The 10131-nt window shown below is 40.2% G+C and overlaps 1 protein-coding gene across 2 annotated transcripts; it reads right to left on the reverse strand.

The window, feature by feature from the left end:
* Positions 1–390: 390 nt before the first annotated feature.
* LOC148835307 (BTB/POZ domain-containing protein KCTD6) lies at positions 391–10072 on the reverse strand. 2 transcript variants are annotated; one of them, XM_088917345.1, is made up of 3 exons: positions 9513–10072; positions 8722–8844; positions 391–2602 (listed from the first exon to the last, which is right to left on the reverse strand). In XM_088917345.1, the coding sequence occupies exons 2-3, from the start codon at positions 8746–8748 to the stop codon at positions 1916–1918; spliced, it is 714 nt and encodes a 237-aa protein (XP_088773471.1). In that variant the 5' UTR covers positions 8749–8844; positions 9513–10072; the 3' UTR covers positions 391–1915. The 2 variants fall into 2 exon arrangements, with proteins under 2 accessions (XP_088773471.1, XP_088773472.1); XM_088917346.1 differs by having other exon boundaries at positions 9456–9554.
* Positions 10073–10131: the final 59 nt, after the last annotated feature.

Raw genomic sequence — 10131 nt, forward strand, 5'->3', positions numbered from 1 at the left:
CTTTTCTTCAAGGTCGTACAGTAGCTGCCCCTATACATCTCTGTTCATTTTTGCAGCTGCCATCACTGTCTCAAGTGTCTCAAGTGTCCTCGATTCACAGGAATATGTGATACTAGAATACTACACATCAGCACTACTGAACAAAAGAAATAATAGAAAAAAGAATTGAGTTATTCTAGATAATCTTATATGCCCTGCATATCCCATCCAGGGTCTATCATGCCTTCCAGTCATTTACCAGGATGAGCTCTGGCTCTCCCATGATCCTGTATGGATAAATCAGTTAGAACATGAATGGATGGATAATCATATAAACACACTTTAATTATTATATTAGTATTATACTCCCAGAAAGAGATATTTAAACCAGCAGGAAGCACACACTCCATCTTTCCATAGTATACTTTATTATTGTCAATATTACAATCACTAACACTATCATCATAACTACCAGGTATTTAAGATATGCAATAAAATTTAGACACATATACCACATTATACAGAAATTTAGTGTAATTAATTAATCAATCAATGTCAAAACAAGCATAGAAAGTGGCTGGCTAAAGCAACACGCCATTGGCTACTGGGATTCTTGGCAGAAAAACACCAAAAAAACATTGTTTTTATTCATGTTTCGCTTTTGGAGAGATCCTGAATGTTTAAGCAGCATTGAAGATGGCAGAACATTTTTTGATTTCCCTGACTTGCATGATTCATACATTCAAGTCTCTATACTGTGGTGGGTTTTTAAGACCCTTTTAAAATTTTGAAATCATAACACTACTGTTTTCTAGTCACATGAACATCTTAAAGGTTAAGCATTTTGATTCCCCCACAAAATTAACAAAGCTGTAAAACGAAGATGTAGAAACACGCTCCTGAGATAAAAGCTACAGCTGTCAAGAAAAAAAATAAACAAAAGCAGTCTATCCACTGTAGTCATTGGCTACAGGAATGTGCACACGTACATGTGGAGGAATAATATTAAAATAGCGACAGCAGCACTGATATTTATTGCTCGGATTAAGGTGTGTATATGAATCTAGCTTGAGAAAGCATGTCTACAATTTGCACAACAGCAGTCTTATCAGATACAAAGAATACAATACAATCTGTACCACACTCATCACTGTCATTGGTTCCTTGCATTTGTATAGAATGAATGAATGAATCCCAAGTGCCTAAGGGTTTAAGGAATGTCACTTAAGAAAATTTGCAACCAAGTGTCAGGCCATTCAGGTGATCTAGCTCATTTGGTCAATTGTAGCTAGTTGATCCATGGATCTCATACAGAGATTTCATGACAAAAGCCATGGTATCGGCTTGGACAAGAGGGTTTGGTAGTTTGTGCAAGAACTCCCCAATGTTTTGTGTAGTGAAGAGCTTCCAATGCTGGAGTGCAGCACATTCCTGGAGGATGATCAACAGCCATGCTACACTAGAAGACTATACACAGCAGAGGAACTAAATGGGCACCTAGTCCTGGTGGACACTGGAACTCCCAGAGGTGCACAACAGCCTTCTATCACACAAAGCAGAAAGGGTTTCAGTACAGCTTCTTGCTGTCAACCAACGCAGAGTAACGCTAGCAACAGAGGGCGTTTGCTAAGCAGATAAATCCAATAACATGTTGAGAACGGACCGATTAGCAATATGTAATCGGCCAGCACTCTCAATGAAATACAAAACATTATGGTTTAAAAAAAAATCTCCATTTCATTACTGTGTTCCATTATTGTTTATTATAAAACAATTTTTAAAACATGCTTTAAGTAAATCTAAGAGTTACACTTGTGTTTTTTTAAACAAGGTTCTTTTAAGATTATTAATGAATCCCAGGCTTTTACAGGCCAAAGATATGCTTAGCGTTGCAAGTTCATAATGACAATAACACAATGGCAGCAATAACAGCACATCAGTCTTCAATCTTTCGTGCCAGTCTGCAAAAAGTCCAGTGATGCTCCACAGTGTTTTCATTGGCACGCTCACTCATGTGGTGCACTCTTGTGTTCCTGATTGTGAAGCCCTGCTTTGTGATGTACTCCATCAGGTGCACCCTCAGGGAGACCTCCTGATGGTAGTCGCATGGTCCAAAGGTGAAAGACACCTGGCAGTCCCGGGTGTCCATCATGTGTTTGTTCCACTTGGTGAAGTTATTGGAGATGCCCTCCAACAAGGAGTGCACCTTAGTGGTGATGGTGAGCTGAGTGATGATGACGGCCACAGGGTTGGAATACTTGGAGAGCTTGCGCGTGCTGGACAGCTCCACCACCTGCTCAAACGTGTCCAGGGGGTAAAGGGGCTTGGGGTCATTCAGGCACTGGATCAAGGGCTCGATCTGATAGAAGTCGGCCTCCTTGCGCAGCAGATCAATCTCCTTGAAGTCCACAGGCAGAGTCAGCTCCGACGTGCGCAGGAAGTTAAGCACGTACCTGAAGAGGGGCCCGTCCCTGTCTATGAAGTAGTTTCCCTGCGAATCCCGGGTGGAGGGGAAGTCACCACTGAACATAGCCCCCAGCATGGAGTCAGGGTAGCGGCTGAGGGTGGAGAGGGAGGTGGTGTAGAGGTGGCCACCCACATTCAGAGTGATTGGATCGGTCATCTGCAGAAAGAGGTAAGGCAGTGAGCTGCAGCAGGCTAAAACACTGGCCCTGTTTACAATACAATACACCTTACACCTGTCAGGGGCTTCCCAAGGTAGAACTCTTCATGGTCTGCCATTGCAAGGGAATGACAAGTGTCTGAACAGAAAACAAAAATACAGTCATGAAAGGGCCATCGGGGGAAACCAGCAAGAGCTCAACAAAGAGGTCATAAGGCGTTAAGTACACGGTGTTAAGAGTAACCTTTGTTCTGTGTCTACATGGGCAAAACCAGTGTCATATTCTGGGATTCACATCCTGAGTTGCCATTAACGAAGGAACAGGGCTTTTGTTTGTGATCAAACACAGTAAAATAAATAATACGGTGTAAACATAAATTTAAAGCAAATTTTCTTCAGTTATATAATTTTCAGTAGGTTGATTAAGTGCTTAAGCCAGTGTCTATACAACCAAAGACATATTTGTACTTGTGAGAAAAGTGCTGTAAGTGCTCTGTTACTTAAACATGCTCAATGTGGTCGTGTTTATTCCCCCATCACTACAAACTCATTCAACTGGGGTGCCCAAATACAGAAAACACTGAGAAGTTCTGTCACTTATTCGTAGAACTTGTGCAAGCCTTTTCTTTCCTGGCACAAATATTCAAAGCAATCAGGAATTTTCTGTCTGGTGCAGAAGAATAGGAGGGTTATCAGCCCGATACATATTTTACATTCCATATAATGTATTCCACTACACCATTTGTGAACCCAAACAGCCAGTGGTGAAGATACCATTATCATTCTGAACATCTATTATCATTTACCTGGTGAGACAGCCACATGGATCAAATCAGCTCACTGCCTTTACGCAGAGCCCTGAGATTTTTGCTAATTTATAAAATATCATTAAACTAAATCAAACATCTGAAACAAAAAGGCAAAATATTGCAAAAAAATGCAATCTTAAATAATAAGCAAATACAGTTTTTTAATAATGGGATGTTTATATGAAAATGTTTTGATTGCTATCATTAGCACAGTATTAACCAAAGGAAAACAAAGCCTTTTCTAGCAGTCAGGAAATATACACATACTTTGGATACCTGTGGCCTACTGAAGAGGCTAAAACGTTAGAGCTTACAGCAATCCTGATGTGTGAGCAAGCCATTATCAAGACTGAAGAATGCAATGAAAAGACAATGCCTAAAACCTGTGTAACAACTGCCCAATAAGGTGAGGAAATCAATCAGGAGGGAGAGACTTTCATTGAGAACTGCAAGTCAAACAGAAGCCAAAGAACCCTTTAAATATAGTGTAAATTTTAGAGGATGCAAACCAGAATATTTGTGTGTAATTAAGTAACAGCTTCAATTATCCACAGATCATGCTGGAAAACAGAGCCAGGCAGTTTTATGATCGATTCCTTCTTTTTGAACGAATCGTTTCAGTGAATCCCACTAACAACAAGTCCCTGGATGAATCATTCATTTGATTCCCCAAGTCCTTCGGCTCAGTGAGACGAATCATTGAGCAATGCCAGTCAACACAGAAAATGGTTCAGTGTCCAGAGAACAGAAGGAGGAACTTGGAAATTTGAGCTGAATTAAATACAGTACATTTTAAGCATTTATAAACTGTCAAACCCACTAAAACACACTTGGCCCTTGTATTAATGAAGTAGGAGGATTTCAGGGCTGTGTATAAAGAACATATTTTTCTGAATGAAGAAGGCTTTATTGATTTAACTTTCCAAAAATTCCTAAATTATATCAGACAACAACAATAATAAACTCTGGATACATGACAAATGCATGCTTTGCCTGTTTTAAAGTCTCTGTAATGTATACATTATCACATCCCCAGCTGTGAACGAAAATATGCCCTAGAGTAGGTAAATAACAAAATGTGATATCCTGTTGTTATTTAATTAGTTTTCTATCATTCCACTTTAAAGAATTAACTGATAACAGATTTGAACTGGTGTGCTCAGAAATAAGACTTTAAAATTGTCATGTTACCGTTATCGTTTACTATTAGTTATTTATCAATGATTTATTTTTGCCTCAACTTCAGAGAGGTTTATAAATAAAAATTGTGTTAACCCTGCAAATGACAGTAACAAACAGGTTAAACACTTACAAGGTCCACAATTCCTCTAGGATTTTCATAAAAATATAATCTTGTCTCTCAAACTACATGCAATATCCACATGGTAGAAGGAAAACTACCAATTACAGACAACCAATCTTACATAACATCTTATTTCCTATTTAGTTTTGCCAATGATTAACCCTTGTTTCAGTAATTATTCTCTAAATATGGTATTCTGTGGCATTGTATAAAATATGACCTTCTACAAGCAGAATACAAAACAAATGTAGGATCTGGGCAAAAACGACTGCATTTAATTACTGAATCATTTACTGGAAACAATTACTGAATTCAAATAGCTAGCTCCTCTGTACACTGTGATGAGGAAGTGGAAATGCTGTTATGCCACTGTAAATGAAATAATAACAGGCTGCAAGACAGACATTCGCATAACACATTTACCCCCAAATACAGCATTGACATTTGAGCTCACGGGACACTCCAGTGCGTAAAAACTGTTAGAACACTGCTGCTAAGACTTTTACCCTTTTCTTCAGGTGTTGGTCTGCATTTGGTTATAATGCCCAACAATGACCTCCTAGACTGAGCTGAGCAAAGCCTACAGCACTGTCAGACCTCAGCGCATTTGAAAAAGCGGTCCTAAAGCGGTTTTATGTGCTGCCATTCTGGCTCTTCCCTCCTGGGTGACCCCTTACGTTTGACCCTTCAGATTGTCCCCGTTGCTATGTCTGTTGCTGTCAGTCTTGCCATTCCCTTCAAAGTGGCCACAGGCAGTACTCCAGACACAGAGTGTCTCCATACTTCCGTTGAGCGGTCTGCTACTTACATTACCTCCATCCTTCCATTTTCTGACCCCTTTTTCCCCCCCAACACAAGGTGGCGGGGCAGCCGGAGCCTATCCCAGCAAGCAGCGGGCGCAGGGCAGGGCACACCTTGGACGGGATGCAAGTGCATCGCAGGGCACAGACAAACTCGCACCAGGGCCAGTTCTGCCAGAATCGACCTACCGGGTTGGGTTTTTGGATTGAGGGTGGAAAACCACAAGAACACGGGAAAAACCTACAAACTTCGCGCAGTTAGCACCCCAGGAATTGAACGCAAGACCCCAGCGCTGTGATACAGCAGTGCTAACCACGGTGCCACCATGGTTACCTCCTCATGCTGATTTCAGTGCAAGAAAGGTCATAGGTGTCAGCTATTTATGGTTTTGATCTGAGGCTGTCTTGCCCAAGTAGTGTCTAATTTTCTACAAAAGAGAGCTCTGTGTCTTCACACCCACCTGGACCAACTGGCATCCCCACAGACTGTCTGGCTCTCCCACGACTTGCATATTTTCAGCCGAGCCCTGTATTTAGCTTTTCAAATATACTCCACAGCGCATCATTGACATACAGCGTTACATATTATAAAGTAGCAATTTACTGCTCTTAATCTGGGTTTCTAAATATAAACAGCAATGTTTTTTGGGAAAGCCCTTTTTTTTTGTTAAAGCCACATCAGAACAAGGCAGCCGCTCAAGTTACACAGCTGCAATCATGCGCAGACCCTACAGCTACATCTGGAGAATGAGCACTGTTGTATGCACAAGTGCCAGAACACCAGAGGGCTGAACATCCAAACTCAATGAGTACAGCAGAAGTCTATTTTATTCCCTCACACAACTCTGGAAATTACTCAGAGCATACAACATTGCTGTGCAGAAGAATTAAGTTTCTTTCAATCAATCTGGACTACACTGTAGATTAACTAAACATTAGAGACACTATTAATTTTAGAAGTATTTGAAACATCAGGAATTGCTATTTTTTTCCATGTCTACTCAAAAAAATCACTACAATTTCAAAGTAATATATTATGGAAGAGAAAGACATGGTAACACTCAATTGATGATTTAACACACTGTAAATGAGTAGAAAGATTAAAACGCCCACATGGAATAATTAACGCTGAAGCACGTTTAATGTGTTCATAACAAAAAATACCAGCATACGCCAGCAGAGATATTCAAGTACAAAACTGTTTGTGAGCCAGAATTCACTCTATTTATTTGTCCACATGCGAGTATACATTGAAAGATTTCTCAAAGGAATGGACATGCTATGGCAGCATGATTCTGGACCAAAGCCCTGCCGTGCCTTCAGCGAGATTGTTTTATAAGGTTTGGGTTAGTCTGCTGTGATGACCGCAAGAAAAGAACGCAGCGATAACCCATAACACCAGCACCACTAAGATCAGCGAAAACACCAGTGGAAGACCAGGACTATTTATCTTCTTTTCTTTCATAGCTTCATAAAGCCTCAAAACTATACAGCAAACTTTCAGTTTAGTTGATCAAAATAGCTCCTTTCTAAAACACAAATTTAAGCATAGACTGTGAGAAGCCTTGGAAGTACCTTTTTAAAATTGGCAATATGCGTTTGCTACCAATATTTTTCCCGGTTAACAAAATAGTTACTGGTGTCATTTGATAGTCCTCACATCCAGTTGTTCATCAGGGATGACTGCACAACAATTCAAACCCTCTCACAGATGCAAGGAGGGATCGTAGATTTATTGCATAGGCTCTAAACCAAAACTTCTCAGGTATAATATGTTTCTACCATTTCGCTATGTCTATATATAATACTAATGAAAAACATGTAAAGTATATTATACCTCCATCCACCTGTTCAGTGTAAAACTCACCCAGATGACCCATAGAGGCAATTATGTATTAGAAGCCAGGTGGAGAAACGAGAAATTAATTGTAATAAATTTACATGGCATACGTTTTTAACCATCTATTATTTAGCATTGCTGCATATGAACATTGGATACCCTTACAATTTTGCAGGTGAGTTTGTTGAAGCAGTTTGGGTGATACATCACACCCATAAATAATAATTAATACATAATCAGTCTAAAATGTTACTTAGAAATATAATCAAGTATTACCAACTGACCAAAAGGGCGAATTGTCATACAAACTGTCACAATAAAAAGTGTGCATGATTCCTTTGCTAAAAATGTAACTCAAGCATGAGTACTTGAATATCCAGACACTAAGATGGTAAAGCAAGGACTTCACCATACGGAATAGTCATGAATCCAAATACAATTGTATAACAGACGGAATGACATTAATAATCACGGGGAAATTCAATACAATAGGACTTAAATTCCCAAAGTAGGCATCTGTGCTGCAAAACACTGGATCATTTACTTTCACAACACTGCTTTCCTTCGCTTTGTCGCGTTACAGGTCAATAGATTACAAAGGATTGTTTTAGCCTTTCTGGCCATGAGGCTACGGGTAAGCCCTGAGGCATACTGTAATGAAGAGCTTTATTAGCTTTAAGGTCTGATAAGTAACAGATTTGCATACATCAAAGGCGCCGACTAGACTCTCTGATCTGCTGTTTTAAAACCCGTTCACCGGCCCTGAAAACTCAAAGCAGAACGGAGAAGAAAGAGCAGCACCAAAGTCCAAACAGTTGAGCCTGGTCAGTGCTCAAAATATGTTTTTAAAAATTCGGTGCTTAAAGGGCAAATTCTTTTCAATTCAGAAATCAATCCAAGCCCAATCAGACCAATCTGTTGCTGTGCAATAATTGAAAGCTTCATTATATCTCCATCATGTCACTCTTCAATTGCAGCCTTCTTTTTTAAAGAAATACAGCTGCGTTGGACTTGGTTTTCTCTGCTTCAAAAAGATTTCTTTTCTGAAAAAGTAACACAGAGGACACCAGAAATGGCAAACATTGAATGCTAGTGAGCCTCCGATGGAACCATACTATGTGGTATAACTTCTCCTTTGTCCTTAAGGGCAGGCAACATGGAGCTCGCATTCAAAGTCCCGTTGCAGGTACTTGCACCCTTGCACAACATACTCTTCTGGGAAGCTAACCTGTATCCATCCAGGGAACGTGCCCTCTGTTTACACTATAGAAATCAGGATTGACTCCAGTTCTAGCCACGGTGGACTTTAATATAATTCTCACACTTAACCATAACCGAGGAACATTCAGAATTAATCAGTCACTCACCATGTACCCCCAGTCTCCATTATCCATCTGCTCTAACGCTTGGCTCCTTCCCCAGGGACGGAGATGTCGGGCTGAATATTTTTGGTTTCCCCCGCCTAATGCCTCCGTCCTTGTGCTGTTCGCCTGCACCAGCGAAAAACGTAATTACTCGACTAAAGTCGATTCTTACTGGAATTTTTATCCCTCTCGATTATTCATGCATAGGTTAAATGGAATGGATGATTCACATACAGACGATCGTCTGTTCTTTTATCCTGTTAACAGACATTACCTGCAATGTGTAGGCAAACGCGCAAATACTATAAGACATTAAAATGGGAGAATGGGTTAGGAATCTATCGCCCTGCCATGCAAAAGTAAACTGGAATATTGCATGAATAATTATTAAGCGCGGACATGGTGAAAGTTGTCTGAAATCACAAATACAGCTAAGGGTATTCGAAGTCTATACTGGATGTGACACGACATGGACAATAAAAGATACTCGGATCCGGACATATTAAAATAATCGTTTAATCGCATAATGCAATGTAATAGTGAATACTTCATTGATTTGGTTTTGCTCTGCAGACTACTTTTGAAAACTGAAAATGCCGATGTAACGTAACCTCCGCAGGGACAGCTGCAAAGCAAATCATTAAGCCATTAAGCAAGGGAATCGCACAGGTCTTTTCATCTCACTCTGTCAATTAAACAGGCGAAACGTTAACGCAGAGCTGCGTTTCCACCCTTACCCGTTTGTTAACCCGTTATATTTGTCCTCCCAAAATAAGGAAAACGACACTTCATACCGATCTCCGTGAAGTTGGACTTGCAAGCCTGAATGAAGCAGTGTAACTCCGCCTGTTCCACTGCAGCAACAGAAGAGGGACGACCAGTTACTTTCTCTCCGTCTTTTATCAGGTATTCTTCTGCTTCCAGAGGGAGCTCAAGAAGTCTTACTCATAAAAAAAAAGAAAATCCAAGCACATTCCAAACGCTTTTTTGGCGATTGGCGTTCTCTAGTTCGCCAAGCAATATATAAGGTACGGAAGGAACCGGAAACGTGGTGTCTGTTTTGTGCAGCACGTCACCACGAATACTCTTCCACTTCCTAGGCTACAGAGAAGTTCTGATGAAAATGCACATTTAAGTAGGAGCGTTGGAGGCTAAACGTGTTTAACAAAAAAAAGGAGTAAACAAATTTCGCTTTTTATTTCCTATGCATTAACAAAAGTACTATTTTTCATTAGCATGATTTGTGAAAAAAAGCGTTGAATTCGTAACGTAGCTTGTCTCCATACCATTTAATCTGTCCCTGCTTTCATCTTAAATTGTGTAGGAGGCAGAATGAGCTCATCAGCACAGCAGCTAAGCAAACGTTAACATTACTGGGAAAACGTCAGAGGAATTTACTTTGGGAAGGTAGGA

This window comes from Atractosteus spatula, chromosome 5, assembly GCF_055471065.1.
Source record: "Atractosteus spatula isolate fAtrSpa1 chromosome 5, fAtrSpa1.hap1, whole genome shotgun sequence".
In the NCBI taxonomy this organism is placed as follows: Eukaryota; Metazoa; Chordata; class Actinopteri; order Semionotiformes; family Lepisosteidae; genus Atractosteus; species Atractosteus spatula.

Coding starts and splice junctions, on each gene's coding strand:
- LOC148835307 (XM_088917345.1), bottom strand. CDS start 8,748: ATGGATAATGGAGACTGGGGGTACATG. Junction 2,603..8,721: donor ATGGAGACTGGGGGTACATG/GTGAGTGACTGA, acceptor CTCTTTCTGCAG/ATGACCGATCCAATCACTCT.